This window comes from Triticum aestivum, chromosome 4B (genome assembly GCF_018294505.1).
Source record: "Triticum aestivum cultivar Chinese Spring chromosome 4B, IWGSC CS RefSeq v2.1, whole genome shotgun sequence".
Taxonomy (NCBI): Eukaryota; Viridiplantae; Streptophyta; class Magnoliopsida; order Poales; family Poaceae; genus Triticum; species Triticum aestivum.
In genome coordinates, this window is record NC_057804.1 from 650,324,788 (window position 1) to 650,340,637 (window position 15,850).

Genomic DNA, 15,850 nt, shown 5'->3' on the forward strand with positions numbered 1-15,850 from the left:
GTACATTGGGCGGCGACGGCGTGAGCGGCGCCTTTAGTTTACATTACCCTTTTGATCTCACACCATTTGACTCTTAGCCCCTTGGCCCCTTGCGCCCTACCCTGCTAGCGACAGTGGAGTGCCGCTAGCTCCAACCCTCCATGACCTCACCACCCCGCCAAGCCCTACATATACCCCCGACCCACGACCGTCCTCCTCAGCACAACCCAGCCCAGCCACCACACCGGTGCATGCAACCCATCGAGGCCTAGCTAGCTAGTGTCACTAACCAGCCACCACCTTAGACAGCTAGCTACACCGGCGGCCAGCCAGCCATGGCGCTCGCGTCTCTCCCCAAGGTGGTGCTCGGCTCCGTCGCCTTCGCCATCTTCTGGATGATGGCCGTGTTCCCGTCGGTGCCCTTCCTGCCCATCGGCCGGACGGCGGGGTCGCTGCTCTCCGCCGTGCTCATGATCGTCTTCCACGTGATCAGCCCCGACGACGCCTACGCCTCCATCGACCTCCCCATCCTCGGCCTGCTCTTCTCCACCATGGTCGTCGGCGGCTACCTCAAGAACGCCGGCATGTTCAAGCACCTCGGCACCCTGCTCGCCTGGAAGAGCCAGGGCGGCCGCGACCTGCTCTGCCGGGTCTGCGTGGTGACCGCGCTCGCCTCCGCGCTCTTCACCAACGACACCTGCTGCGTCGTGCTCACCGAGTTCGTGCTCGAGCTCGCCGCCGAGCGGAACCTTCCGGCCAAGCCCTTCCTCCTGGCCCTCGCCTCCAGCGCCAACATCGGTTCCAGCGCCACCCCCATCGGCAACCCGCAGAACCTGGTCATCGCCTTCAACAGCAAGATCTCGTTTCCAAAGTTTTTGATCGGCATCCTGCCGGCCATGCTCGCCGGCATGGCCGTCAACATGGTCATGCTGCTCTGCATGTACTGGAAGGACCTGGAGGGCGTGGCCCCCGACGCGGCCGGCAAGCAGATGTCGGTCGTCGAGGAGGGGGGCCGCTCGCCGTCCGTGGCATCGCTCAAGAGCCCGCACCCGTTCAACGGCACCACGGCCGACGACGGGAACGAGTCGATGATGGAGGAGAACATCTCGACCAAGCACCCGTGGTTCATGCAGTGCACGGAGCACCGGCGCAAGCTGTTCCTCAAGAGCTTCGCCTACATCGTGACGCTGGGCATGGTGGTAGCATACATGGCCGGGCTCAACATGTCGTGGACGGCCATCACCACGGCCATCGCGCTGGTCGTCGTCGACTTCCGGGACGCCGAGCCGTGCCTCGTCAAGGTCTCCTACTCGCTGCTCGTCTTCTTCTCCGGCATGTTCATCACGGTGAGCGGGTTCAACAAGACGGGGCTGCCGGGCGCCATCTGGAACTTCATGGCGCCCTACTCCAAGGTGGACAGCGCCGGCGGCATCTCCGTGCTCTCCGTCATCATCCTCCTCCTCTCCAACCTCGCCTCCAACGTACCAACAGGTATACATACGCATGCATGCTGCATGCATGGATTTTGTACAACAAATATGCACAGAAAAAATAATATATGTAGAGGAGTTTAAAACACACATACATGGACCCACACACCTGGCTAGCTAATTTGTCACACGTAGAAGGGTGACACTGTGACAGGACAAAACACTCAAAGTAATAGAAAATATTGATCTAAAAAGAGTTATGGAAAATACCAATTGGAACTGCATATGAAAGTAGTAATTAAATTATGTTGGTGCGGCTGCAGTTAGCACACGCAGGCATGCATGATGCATGGTTTTTCTTGCCGAATACAGCAAGCAAAATTTTAAGTATGGAACGGACCAGAATTGCTATCTAGTCATCACTCACTCACACTAGACTCTAGCTAGCTTAAATAGTTAATTTGGTGTTGCTTGTGATAAGTGACCAGTGGCCAACATCAAAAGACCCATAAATCTAGTAATTCTAAGAAGATTATTTCTATCCTCAGTCACTTAAATACTCTAACTATCACTACTACTAATCTTATAGAGATGTAAATTATTGTAGGGGGGCACTGCCCCCCTCCCCAAAAGCTTGGGCGGTGTAAGTGATGGTCATGTGTTTTTGGTATGTGCAGTGCTGCTGATGGGGAACGAGGTGGCGACCGCGGCGGCTCTGATCTCCCCGGCGGCGGTGACTCGGTCGTGGCTGCTGCTGGCGTGGGTGAGCACGGTGGCGGGCAACCTTTCGCTGCTGGGGTCGGCGGCGAACCTGATCGTGTGCGAGCAGGCGCGCCGGGCGCCGCGCAACGCCTACGAGCTCACCTTCTGGAACCACCTCATCTTCGGCGTGCCCTCCACCCTCATCGTCACCGCCGTCGGCATCCCCCTCATCGGAAAGATGTAGCCACCCTATCCATCTACCAACATCGCCCTCGCCACCGCCGACCGACGATCCAACTATATGCAATATACACTTTCCTTATATATACCAGCAGCCTGTACATATGTACGTGCATACACAAGCGCATATACGGGCACTTTGTACGTACGTACGTATAGGTCATAGCCTCCGTTTTCGTATGTGTGTTAATTGCTGTGTGCGTTGTTGATTAATTAGTATATGTATGTATGTAATGGTGAGAAGAGAAGGAGAGGGAGATGATTATCACGCACGGTGTGCTAATTATTTAAGCAGTGCACCGTGGACTGTACTGGTGATTGATCTGCATGGACTAATGAATTTGCTTCATCAGATCAGAGAACACATATGTATATATGCAAGTGCAACACATGTGGTTGCATGATGCATTATATGCATACATATGACAAGATGTAAGGGAATTTAAGTAATGTTATCTTGTCATCTTGTGTATGTATGTGGCAGGTGGTACTTGAAGAAAAAAGAAAAGAAATCTCCTGTTGGTTCCTCTCCTAATTATTAATCACTACATAATAAGTACAAGCATAAATATATCATAAGCTTGTTTTCTACTACTAAAATATACTAAAGTATTGTTAGGCAGCTGTTGGGGGCTCCCAGAGACAGGGAATCAGGTCCTCTGTCTCTTTGTTATAAGAATGGTGACAAGCAAGCAAGCGTCTCTTTCCAAATGGCAAATCTCACTGCCTTTAGTTTTGTAGTATAAGAGGCAATCATGGTATCTAACACCTGGTCTACTGGCATAGTATAATAAAATTAGCCTCATGCTGTTTGTCTTGCTACCAAGATAGCAGACTACCCAACAGAATATACTCATGCACTACATATGAAGAGGGTATTCCCATCTTGCAAACAAAAGCAATTATTTAGCATCAAGGTTCTTTTTATTCCAGTAATCAAAGGTTGGGACACAGAGGGGTGGTGAATCCACAGAAGAGTTTTTGCCTTCAAGTCTCATTTATGCTGCTAATATCCCGGCGGTTAGATATGTAGCATGTTTGCCATGTACTTGTGGATCAAGCCTCTCCTCAAAGTTGAAGCTAAATGGAGTATTTATGAGTGAAATAATGCGCGTTTACGTACACAAGTGTTGATGATAGTCAGTTGGAATTAGTAAGGATCTGTTCTCCAAAAGATGATCATCTCCCCTTTGTAGAAAAAAAATAATGGTGGCGGGACTTTAAACCTTGAATCCCCAAAACCCAAAGTTACGCGTCCTAAACAGGCTTCAGGTTAAGAACAACACAAATAATCTTCAAATAGAACTATAGTTTGTTCGGACCCTCAAATTCATGAGCTGGAACTTGATGCCTAGTAATGTATAGAATATTTTGCGCAAGCGTATACAGTCGGTGATTGACAAATCTTGTAAGATTGAGTCTTAAGTATATATATGCTCTCAGTGTCTACACTTAATATTCAAAAGTCTTATCTTTTTTCCCCATTATGCATTTCAAAGGAAAATGTGCGGAACACACGAGGAAAATATCGCAAGAGTATATTCTCCTCACTGGCACTAATTAATCCAAGGGAAAAAGGGTCAACAAAAGCTACATTTAATTAACGGCCTCTCTCTGCAGGAAATGGCCAGCCAATCCCAAGATAGTTCCTGCCATATAACTTCATATCTTGCTAACCACCCCTCTTCTATATTTCACAGGGTGATGCTGGCCTCGCCTGCTCCAATGCCCATCTCACAACACATTTTTAAAATTGGTGGCATACTTTTTAAGGATGATGCAACCTTCCTATAGTGCAATGGACTTCCTGTGCATCTGACAACACATTCTCCACTTCATAAACATAAATATCTACATCGTAGTTTAAAATTGAAATGACATTTCAAGGATGATGCACGCAGGCATGCCACTACGATATCAATACCAGCGTTGCGCATCCGACAACACATTTTTTGCTACTGTATAAATATCTGCAATATAGCAATATTTTCTAAGAATGACGCTGGGAACTCACCTGCCAATAACCACCATCACACATGCCAACTGCACCACCATATAACTATTGCTGGGGCAGGCGCCAATTGGGCATATGCAAATGCAGGCTTGGAGAGTCTCCCCAGCGACCATGGCCACCCATGACCTGCACAAGTGTCACCGCGATAACTAAATTAACTCATAATGTGGTAAGATAAGATATCTTTACGCATCACTTGGAAACGTAGAAAGTATCTATGAAGGACTCCTTAAGTTGTTGCGTCGCAGTCCTAATAGTCGATACATTATGCAGTTACCTGAATGGCAGTTCAGACGAATATCATTTTACAGGATGGAAATATATATTTACCATATTCAAGGGTTTTTACAGGACACAGCCTGTGTTGATTCTTTCTATACTGTCTTGATGACAAACCAATCAAGAAGAGAAGTATGCTTATTACAATTTTGATACATCTACTAATCTTCACACTTGAAGTTGACCCTTTCAGCCTAGTACCTTCAGTAAAGTGCCATGTTGGCGATGAACTCTTTTCAGCTAGCTGACATCATGGTACAGGGCAAATAATAAGGCATCAGAAGGGGTTAGAGTCCATAAATTGATTTTAAAACACAAAGAATTTAAAATATAAAAACAACATCTAACGTAAAGCATAGAATAAAAATGAAATGCACTTCTGTACAATATTGTGAAACCGGAATTGTGTTTTCTGAATAAAGAGGGGCCAATGCATAACTTGGCAATCGAGATATATTTACTTGAGGCATTTACAGGTTATACACTGCGAAATGACCACCTACAAAAATATTTCCTATACTTGAGGCATCTAAAGTAGAGAGTGGCTGCTGCAGCCTGACACCAAGTATTACATACAGTGACCAGAGCAAAGCCATACGCATGATGCTGAATGTATGCATACTGTCAACAACTTCTCAGTAGTCATGTTTGCACGCCTCCATGAGTGACCTGCGGAAGAGCAGAAGATTAATTACTGTTGCAACAGATGGTTGAAGGAAAGAACATCAAGTAATTCCATATCTAGCAAACTTACAAATTAAAACAGGGGTCATGAGCACCACAAAGTTGTACAGCCATATCAATCCTGCTCTGAGGCAACCAACACCCTTTGGTAGTGCCAAATCCAAGTCACCATATACAGCTTTATGGGTTGCCAGTGCCACCTGACAGAAAACAGTTAATATGATGAGTATCGAGAAGAAACATACCTAGCACTAAGAAACTTTACTATCTCTACACAACACGATCTTCATAGGATGAATACAAATCTGTTATGTTTTCTTTCAGGGGGCGGGGGACTGATTGGAGGAAAGAATGGCATGAGCATCCTACTTGAACAATGTGCTAATAGCACAAGATTTATTCCATACAATGGCTTAACTCTTAACATCATCAACTGTTAGCCAATCATTCCTAGCCAGACACATTGATCCTGTGCCAAATTATCATGCTCACAAGAAGGCCGAAGTTTGATGATCGAAATTATCATGCAGTCATTGAAGGGTCGCAACAAAAACACATAGATAAGAGGAGGTGAGCTCACCATCTGAGTAAAAATAAAAGTACATGCTACAACAGGTCCAGGACATCTGATAAGGTAGCAATTGTCAGAATTAACAAACAGTACAGCCTGGTTCACTATGCTCATCTGAAGGAACAAAGCAGCTCTAATTTCTTCATCGGAGCCCATCAGCGATCTACCTTCAAATTTATACTGTACATCAGTTCAACACCAAAATAACGTATATAGACCGGAAGAAAGAAAGCTCACTGAAAAGAAGTCGGGAAGTGTCGCCGCCCTGAAAAAAATGGCTGTACTCAGAATGATGTAGCTACCAGAAGCAACACCGCTTGCAATGATTTTCTTAACTCTCCATCTATCTGGTGAATTACTCAGTTCCACCCTTTCAACTTGCAAAGGATGTACGTGCAAGTAAAAAGGACAATAACAATTGAACACTGAAATGAAGATACAAATAATACAATCCCACCAATCCATAATGCAAGTATTTTTAGCATTTTCAACTTTAACCGAAATGTAGATCCTACTAAGGTCACATTGAACTATTTCTCATGTTGTTCCTATTTCGCTCCTCATTCATTTCATCAAGAATTGAGCCTGTAATTCAGGAAATTATGGTATTTGGGAGAAAAGAAAGGAAGTTGTAGAAATAACTGAAGGGTAGCATTGGCATTGCACATGCACCCTTAATTACTGCGGCGAAGTCTAAAAGGACCTATATTTTGGATCGGAGGGAGTATAAGGTAGAGTAAGGTTGTGGACGTTTTGCAGTTGAGACCCACAATAGCTAAAAGTGGCAATCACCAAAGCCAGGAAACTTGACAAGTTAAAGTTCCACAAGAGTAAAATGACATGGAAACCAACCTTCAACAAAATTAATGATCCATGTTAGCATTGCACAATACAGTCAATTATAAAAACTATTAACACAATATGCAGTCATAATTGTACTCACAAGATGGACAGTTGATGACAGTGTAGATCTGCAACAAAAGCAACATATTGCAAGTGATCAGCCATCTATCATGATTTAGACAACAAATACCATGTCAGCAACCAAACATTTAAATACATTCGAATGACATACCGTGTAACCCCTCATAACCTGACAGATCTCCCTACTGATTTGCACAGCTGATGCAATAGGTAACAGGGCAGACTGAGTCAAAACAAGATCAGATTCACTTTTGGTGCAATCAGTGGCCTCAGCTACTGAAATTCCAATATGGCTTTCACCAATGGCATCATGATCAAGAAATTCATACCCAACCATTGCACAAAGACATCCGAAATCTCGTAGCCTTCTCACTATATCACTGTTATCCTCTGCACTAATAAATCAAGATAGCAAAATCGTAAGACTAGTACCTTTGTGCCTTCCATATATCAAAGCCTTAACGTTATTAAAATTGTGTGCTGTAACTTTCTTGAGAGGATAGAAGTACTACTCAAACTGTCAACATAAACAGAAACTTCTTCCAAAGATACAAAGGAAATGTGAAAAATGGACATTGCTCCAAAGATAAGAACAGACCTGGAAAGAGATCGGAAATCCCATTGATGTTTAAGTGAGCTTCTCTGTTATTACGAGGTAACTCCAACACTGAGTGGGCAGGTAACACATTGATGCCTAGTTTTCCAAGCTTTCCACATACTTGCTTTGTAGTCAACAATGAGCTTTCTGAGGAGAGAAAATGAACTGTTTGCTGAAGAACTATTTATTACAGGAAATGACAAGACAGCTGAACGGTTGAATAACCTGTGAGGATTCTAATATCCAAAACAAAATTGATAAGGCTACCAATAGCATCTACGCTATCACTTCTAAGGTCATCTCTGAAAGGTAGAAGACCAATGAACTCCCAGCATGAGTCCACCTGGAGGAAATAATATAAATTAAATGACACATGCAATAAATTTGGGTATTGCAGAATTCTAATTAATGTGAAATTCAGTTGCACACCTGGTGTCCTACAGCTATGGCTTGATACCCATCAAGAGCAAAATTATCCATTACCATGCTTATTTTCTCTTTGACTGCTTTGCTGCAGCCACATTGATGAGCCACCTATAGCATGAAAACAAAAGATGACCAAGGAATGAGCCTGTACTAACACAATATGTGCAAATGCGTGCATGGTGATGGAAGTGGGGCTTGTTTGCTTGCCTCTATGCATTTTTGACACTGTGACTTGCCTTCGCAGGATCACCTTTGAATACGCAGCACTTGGATCCATTGCTATCAATGTATGTAATTAGGAACATCATCTTCAGTGCAACAAAGAAGCGGGCATGGTGCTCTAAGACCTCAATACCAGCTCTTGCCTACATTATCAGTATGCTTGTTAAGTTTACCAAACATTAATACACATAGGCATTAAAAGATAACATAATGAGAGGAAAGGAAACCTGTTCTGGATCATCCAAGAGGCTCAGAATAGCTGCATCAATTGGCTCTATATAGAATTCATGTTGAGATCTTGATGCTCGTGCAGCTAATATAATAGCTTGATATTTGTCAACACCATTAGCAAACAACTCAATCTTGTCCCGGAAAAAACATGGCTTAGCACATCAAAGTACCAGTCAAATTGAAGAGCATCACATCCGTACTGGCCATATCTTCAAGTGCAACTGTTCCTCGGCTAGCAATTCCCAGAAAGCAAAGCCTTAGAGATCCCAATGCTAATGCCAGGTAGAGGACAACAGGCATTGCCATTGGAATCCCACCAATCAATGGTGTCGATTTTCAGAAACCGGAGGACACGAGCATTGGCAGGGACAATGTCCCCACCCTTGAGAAATATCATGTCCCCAGGGACCAGATTGCTGCGTGCAGATCTACCCAACTCCCATCTCTCAGCACCTTGGCCCTCGGTGCGTATGCTTTCGCCTCCAGTGGTGCCTTAGCATAATCCACGACAAGCTTTACAGTAAAGCATGCTATCAAGGTCGTAGCTAGTAAAAAGATGACCGCGGCCAGCATGTAATATCTCTTATCAGCTGATGCGATGGCGAGAGACACACGACTGTAGTTAGTACAGTAACCCATGACATGGAATTGAGTATGACACAGACCATGGTCTTGTACTCGGGGAAGAGATCGATGATGCCATCCCCAGAGCGAGAAGATCGTCATCAGGAATACTCTGAACATGCTGCCCTCCTGCAGGGGCAATAAATTTGACCTTATGAAGCTGCATTTTATTCACAAACCTGTAAACGAAATGATTCTCTGCATGACCTGGCTAACAATAATTTTCCAAATTAGATACAAATTGTGGATGGTAAACTAGTTACTGATTGTTATGCCTTTTTGTATCTCTCGTCGAGAAGAGCTGATAGCCAACAGTTGCCTTGATCAGAATGGGTGGAGAGAGGTGAGCTCGGTATTACTGACGAAGAGGGGCTCTCTGGGATCTAGGGAAAAGAAATAGGAAATCTAGCTGTTACCACATTGAGTTGTACCAACATTCACTGTGTTTTTTGATCAATATTTAACAATGTTACTCTAACTTGCAAAGCAGCACAACATAATGCGAATTTGCCATAAACACAGAGAGTACAGTTGGTGAGATTGACCGCCAAATTTCAAACATCAAGCCGTGCATTGTGACAATCATAGATGACAATATGTGTTTAGCACTCCATGCTGGGACCGACATGGCCCACCTCGAAGAGAAGGGGACTAAAAACACACTAAGGGCTCGTTTGGTAGCGAGGGATCCTCCCGGGATCCCGGCCCGTTCCCTGGGTGGAAAGCCCGCGTGGAGAGTCAGCCCCGGGCCAACTGCGTGGACATTTGGACGCTCGAGTCCACGTGGTTTTGTCGGCCCAACCCCCCTTATGTCCCCGGGATCAGATCCACGACTCGCAACATCGGCAAAGATTCCCCTGTTTCGCTTGCTTGCGACGCCCTCCGCAGCTGCCTCTCCTCTCGGTAGTCTCCGCCTGCGCTTCTGTAGTGTGGGGGATTTGCACTTTTGAACCAAATGCCGATGCCAATTTTCCACGGGTCTTCTAGTTGGCCAAGAATATTTCAACCGGTGCATCTACTCCCTGGAAATATCCACCTTAACATCCAAATGAAGCCTAAATAAACTGAGAAGGTAGTCAAGATTCAAGAGTAGTGGTGGTCACTTGTGGTTGAACTATATACATTAGGTGAATGTTAAAAACAGAGAGTATATATTCATTCAGCTGAATAACCCATAATCACAATCAAAGGGTGATTATGCAGCTGTGAAGACCGAAAGAACAGGCCAGGCCAACAATTTAATCACAATCCGAGGCAACTTACTTAGCACTCGAATCAAATGGTTAGCAGAATTACTGCGGAATCTGTGTACCGAATCACCCATCAGTTGGGCGAGGTTGAATTTGAAGCCAGAAATGCTGATATTCGTTTCTTCAGTTTTTTTTTTCTGGGAGGGAATTCGTTCTTCAGTTAAGAATGAACGGGTGATGAATGGAGAAATGCAGAGCAGTTAAGAATGAACGAGCCCAGACGAGGGGCCTGACGACGAGGGGCCCATATCAGACGGCCCCAAGCGAGCAGGATTACTCACGGCGGGTCAGCGAGGGAGCTCGCTCTCTCTCTCTCACCAGCTCCGCCATTTCCTCCGCCGTCGCCCTCCCCGCCGGCCAGTGGGTCATAAGCGGAGCAAGAGGCAGGCCCAGGCCTAGTAGAGGGAGCGAGGGAGCGTCGCCAGTGGGCCGGATGGGCGAGGCAGATGGATAAGGGAGTGAGGGGGGCTCGCACTCCCGTGTCGCTTCGGCTTCCTCCGCTCGCCATTTTCCGTCCCGAACCGAACCAAACCGCAGGCAGGCGCACGCCCACCAACCAAATAACACCACACGCCTCCTTCCCTCCCCTCCCCACCCCGCCCCCCCCTCGCCGCCGCCACTCGCCACCGCCGCCGCAGCGGCCCTCCCTCCCTCCCCGCCGCCCTCCTCCTCGCCGCCCGCCCCGGCCGCCCCAAGGTACGCCCGCCCCGCGCCCGCCGCCGCCAACCACTCGAACCCTCCCCGCGTCCGCCCCCGCGTTCGCGCCGCCCGGGCCTACTCGCTAGGGTTTTGGCCGCCGGCCCCGGCGCCCCCGCGGGGGTTCTGGGGCTGGCGGCCCTCGCAATCCGCCCAGGGCGCCCGCCGCGCCCTCCGCGGCGGTTTCTCCCCCGCTAGGGTTTAACCCCCATTTCCGGGCGCGGTTGCGTTTCGCGCGAGGGTTCGGCCCTCGTTTCCCATCCGTTTAGGGTTCCAGGGTCCGCGCGCCTGGGCTCGCCGGGCCTAACGGGCGCCCCAGGGACGAATTTCTGTTGATTTGATTAGGAGTGACTTTTCCCCCATACGACTGTTTCCCATTGCTGGATGCCGGATTCAATTGGACTCAATTCCTTCCCATTGACGTCTGTAAAATCGAATAAGGTGCATAGATTGGTTTTTCCAATCTGTCCCATCACCACAGAGTCCAAGACAATAGTTCACTGAAACCATTAAACTGATTGCTCTCTCTGCTGTGTAGTTTGCCAAATCATATTTCTGTTGCTTATTGCCATTGAATCTTTGAAGGCATCATCATATATCAGAGTAAGGCGCGCATACTAGATTTCCCAATATGTCTGCCACTGCTCTTTGGTCCATATAGTGCTCCTCTTAAAACAGTAACTAAACTGAGGCTGTGGCTACAGATGAGTTTGTCATGTTTGACATGCCACTCAGCTGTTGAATGTGTGTGCGTAATCCATTTCGTTGGAATTGTATGCTTCTATAGTTATGTTGCGCAGAACCGATGCCGTGAGCCCAGCAGTACATTTTCAGGGACAGCAGCTTGTTTCTTTCCTTGTGGCAATTTTGATTATGCACCACATTGAGTAAAAGGGTTTTAGATGTGAAATCCCTCTTCAGATATGGTTATCACTTGCTTTTGCATAATCCAAAGAAAATAAATTAAGTTCATTGCCTGTTCAGAAGAGTAAATAAGGGATACCTGAATTTTGTATTTGCACAGTTATTTGCTGGCCATTGGAGTACTCGGTTGAGGAATACCTAAAAAGGAGTTACTTGTAAATTTTCTGCTGCATCCAATTCCTCCCATATATTTTTTCTGGCATTGGCAAGAATGTCAGAAAGTGAGTTATCAGTAATAAAACCAGAGGTATGACCCGTGCATTTATTAGTTTGGAATTCGTTTGCCTTGAAGGAAAAATACTCATTACTAGTTTTATTATCAACTTGCAGTCGTTGAAGACTTATATTTGGCTTCAGTGCTTTGATGGATCCATACAGCAAGTGGAGGAAGAGGTTGCCATGTTCTGCCCTATGATATGTCGAGAAATTGTCAAAAATGGAACAGGATCATCCAAAAATCATGCTATTGCTCTCCCAGAAAGAGTTAATCCATCAAGTTTGAGTTTGATTCTTGACTATTGTCGGTTTCATCAAGTCCCAGGGCGCTCCAACAAGGTACCGTATGTTTTAACTTCCTGGCCTCTCCATTTTACCTTATTTTACTGCTTTCCCTTTTTTTGCATCTTCAACCCATGGACATCGTCTAAGTTTAGATTGTTATATACTGTTTTTGTTTCCTTATTAATCACATGATATTATGGAATTACTTTCTCACCATAAGGATGATTGTCTGAATGCTTCAACTATTTTTCTTGGGAAAAAGTTTCACCGACTTGGATGTTGTATTCTGTTAGGATTGTACATTTAAAAATAGTCGACAAGCTTACCTCTGTTCCAGTTATCTTATTAGGCTTTTTGTTTATTGCGCAGGAGCGGAAGTCATTTGATGAGAAGTTTGTTAGGATAGACACCGAAAAACTTTGTGAGCTGACATCTGCAGCTGACAGTCTTCAATTAAAGCCATTGGTTGATCTTACTAGTCGAGCACTTGCTCGAATCATTGAAGGGAAGACACCTGAGGAAATCCGTGATATTTTTCATTTACCAGATGACTTAACGGAGGCATGTAACCTTTTCTTTTTGAGGATCAGCAGGAGTTTTCTTTATTAATTTGAGGCAGCACTTACTGTGAGCTTACATACATGCAGGAAGAAAAATTGGAGCCACTGAAAAATATAAACGATGATCCCAGGATTCGCTTATTGAATCGATTGTATGCAAAGAAACGGAAAGAACTACAGGAGCGCCAGAAACTAAAGGTAATTTTGATAGATTTCACCTGTTTTGCATGCTTTGATATGTTGTGCAATGATGTTTATCTCTTTCATCTAGTTGTCTTGCTCATGTTTGAATTTTACATGTTATGTTGGGTTTGTTTCAGGATATTCAGGTACAGCAAGAGCAAAAGGATGAGCGATCTTTGGACGAGTTACTTTGTTTTATAAATGGGGATGGAGGTATGTAACTGGACCGAGTTATATTGGCTATATGTTGTTCTATATAGTAATCATAAATTGCTAACAAAAGTTGCTGTCCTGAACCAATGCATATGCGTTGGCTATATTTCAAGGATCAAGTTATTACCGTAGTGAATGCATATGCCCATAATTCCCTGCCAGTTAGTAGTAATTGAGCATTTGGTCGGTCAGCTTTTCATGAGCTCCCATATTTCTGTAACTGGTTTCTTCACTGGGTGCACCTTACGGATTTTATGTCTGACTGGGATAATGATTGGAATTGGCTTTTGAAAATGGTTAGTGTAGATTGAATTGTTCCAAAATGTGGTGTGGATACCTTGGTACTGTAAAGCTTTAGATTATCTGGGTGATTCGCTGCCCAGTAGGAACAGTAATGAATATATTCTTGTTAATGGGACAATGCGGGAGTAGTGTGATGATTCTAAGAATAGTCAGCTGCAGGACCAATCTAATTTACGATGGCACATCTATTAGGCACTTCTGATTTGTCAACTAATGTTAAGTACTCCCTCCGTCTGAAAATACTTGTCGGAGAAATGTATGTATCTAGACGTGTTTTAGTTCAAAATACATAAACTTTTATCCATTTCTCCGACAAGTATTTCCGGACAGAGGGAGTATTTTGTTGCTCCCTTGTGATTTTCTTCTGTTATAAGATCGACCTATTGGCTGAGCTTGGTTACCATTTCAAGATAAACCAATACCTACAATGCAAGCATGCAGCATGGAAACATTCTCCATCAGTCTTTCCTCATGACTGCATGTAACCAGCTGTCCACTTGACTGACAGGTTCTGGAGGTGGGAAAGCTGGTAAGAATAAGAAAAAGAACAAGAGAAGGAAGGATCCGAAGAACCTCCCAAAGGCTGACCCTGAACATGTAAATAAGGTTATATGTTGTAACCCTAATTTTTCAGTGTATGCTATGTGAATAATTTTATTTCTTACATCTTTCTATCTGTTGAGTTCAGGAGGAAGGTGCCCGTGCGGTACCATGCAATGCGGGTGCTGTTAATAATATTTCTAGAGCTCCTTGCCCAAGTTCAGATGTGCAAGATGATAATGAGTACCCCTTTGAAGATGGTGATCTTGATGATGGACTTGATCCTGCAATGCAGGAAGAGCTTGATAGGTAAGGAATCTATCTCTCTTTTGTACATCTATTCAGGCCCTTAGCTTAGTTTCTGATTTTGTACTATGTTGACACATTATTTTTCCTAATGGGTTGAAGTGTTATGGGGTGCTTATTGTGCATCTACTATTGTGTTGCTCAGTTACAAATAGATGTCATTTTCCTGAAATAATGAAACCCCTGTTTGTGCTCACTTGCTGTTCAATAGAAGTCGCTGTGTTTAGAATTCAGAACTGAGGATATATCAAATGGTTCAGCTGTAATATGGAGCAAGCTAAATGTTTATATTTGATTATTCTATTGTTATGTGTACTGAAAATGCTATAACGAATTTACTGCCCATATTCCTGTGCCAAAGCCCTCATGCGCATTAATGGCATGCTTCATTTCTGAACAAACAGGGAAGTTGAAGATTTCGCTAGGAGGCTGAATTCTGTTTGGCCTGAAAGAATGCATTTGGGTCAAGAAAGAAGAATTGAGTCGCAGCTGATTGGTGGTAATGGTTCTCTGCAGAGATTTTCTGGTAATTTTTTCCATATAGAATAGTTGAAACGGTAGTGAGTATAGAATTTAGCCCACTCCACTGAATGTAGTTTTGGAAGAACAGAAGGTTTTACATACTACTCCCTCGGTCCCATAATATACGATGTTATTACAACAGATGTATGAGTATATCGGTTGTAATAACGTCTTATATTATGGGACGGAGGGAGTAAAGGACAGTGTTTGGTTAGTCCAACGTAAAGTAGGAATTACCTCATTCTTGCACCAGCTCATTCCATAACTGGGTCAAGTGATAATTTGTATGTGGCCGCAGGGTTCAATCACAGGTGAATGGCGTGCGGCAGGATGAGCAAGCTGAAGCCTAGGAAACTTGTGCACATACAGCTTCGAAGAGAGGTAGAGACCGAAGTGAGCAGCTGCTGCCGAAAAGGCCTTGAAACTCGGAACCGAGCTTGCAGACAATGTGCATCTGTTTCCCTTTGCCATTTCTGGCGCAGGGTCCGGCTCGTCAAAGTTGGGATGAAGCATAGCAAGGTTTTAGATAGATCAAGGGGGAAAATTTTCCGGTCCGGTCGTGTTATTTCTTGGATAGCGTTTGTTCATTCTGGGTCGACTCTGTTTTTTCCGTCGTCGCAATTTTCCTGGACAGAGCAGAGTGTGCAACTGTAAGAAATGATGATGTCGTCACTGCTGTGAAAGAAATTCCGTTGGTTGGTACTTATGCAAAGTCTGCTTGGTTGCTTCCTCCTGATGGTACCAAAAATGTGTGTGTGTGTTGCTGACGTTGAAATACATACAGGAAAATGAGGTAATAGCACCCCAAGTGCCCTAACTTGCACAGAATGTGACGATTTAGTCCTAAAGTTGCAAAACTTGACTCCACCATACCACAACTTGCACCTTATGTGATGATTTAGTCCCAGGTCAATCACAGCTCGCCAAT

At 44.8% G+C, this 15,850-nt stretch overlaps 2 protein-coding genes and 1 pseudogene across 4 annotated transcripts; 2 read left to right on the forward strand and 1 right to left on the reverse strand.

Moving 5' to 3' along the window:
* Positions 1-215: 215 nt before the first annotated feature.
* Positions 216-2,823, forward strand: LOC123089627 (silicon efflux transporter LSI2). Its single transcript, XM_044511256.1, has 2 exons — positions 216-1,470; positions 2,087-2,823. Exons 1-2 carry the CDS (start codon positions 315-317, stop codon positions 2,353-2,355), a joined length of 1,425 nt encoding a protein of 474 aa, XP_044367191.1. The 5' UTR covers positions 216-314; the 3' UTR covers positions 2,356-2,823.
* Positions 2,824-5,036: 2,213 nt separating this feature from the next.
* On the reverse strand, positions 5,037-9,049 carry LOC123090358 (plasma membrane ATPase-like; annotated as a pseudogene).
* Positions 9,050-10,559: 1,510 nt separating this feature from the next.
* On the forward strand, positions 10,560-15,628 carry LOC123093864 (SKP1-like protein 21). Of its 3 annotated transcripts, none has more exons than XM_044515923.1 (10): positions 10,560-10,870; positions 11,895-12,041; positions 12,125-12,349; positions 12,665-12,856; positions 12,943-13,053; positions 13,176-13,251; positions 14,063-14,151; positions 14,243-14,403; positions 14,805-14,926; positions 15,221-15,628. In XM_044515923.1, exons 2-10 carry the CDS (start codon positions 12,006-12,008, stop codon positions 15,235-15,237), a joined length of 1,029 nt encoding a protein of 342 aa, XP_044371858.1. In that variant the 5' UTR covers positions 10,560-10,870; positions 11,895-12,005; the 3' UTR covers positions 15,238-15,628. The 3 variants fall into 3 exon arrangements, with proteins under 3 accessions (XP_044371858.1, XP_044371859.1, XP_044371857.1); XM_044515924.1 differs by having other exon boundaries at positions 10,570-10,870; positions 14,063-14,160; positions 14,805-14,899; XM_044515922.1 differs by having other exon boundaries at positions 10,571-10,870; positions 14,063-14,160.
* The last annotated feature ends 222 nt before the right edge of the window (positions 15,629-15,850 follow it).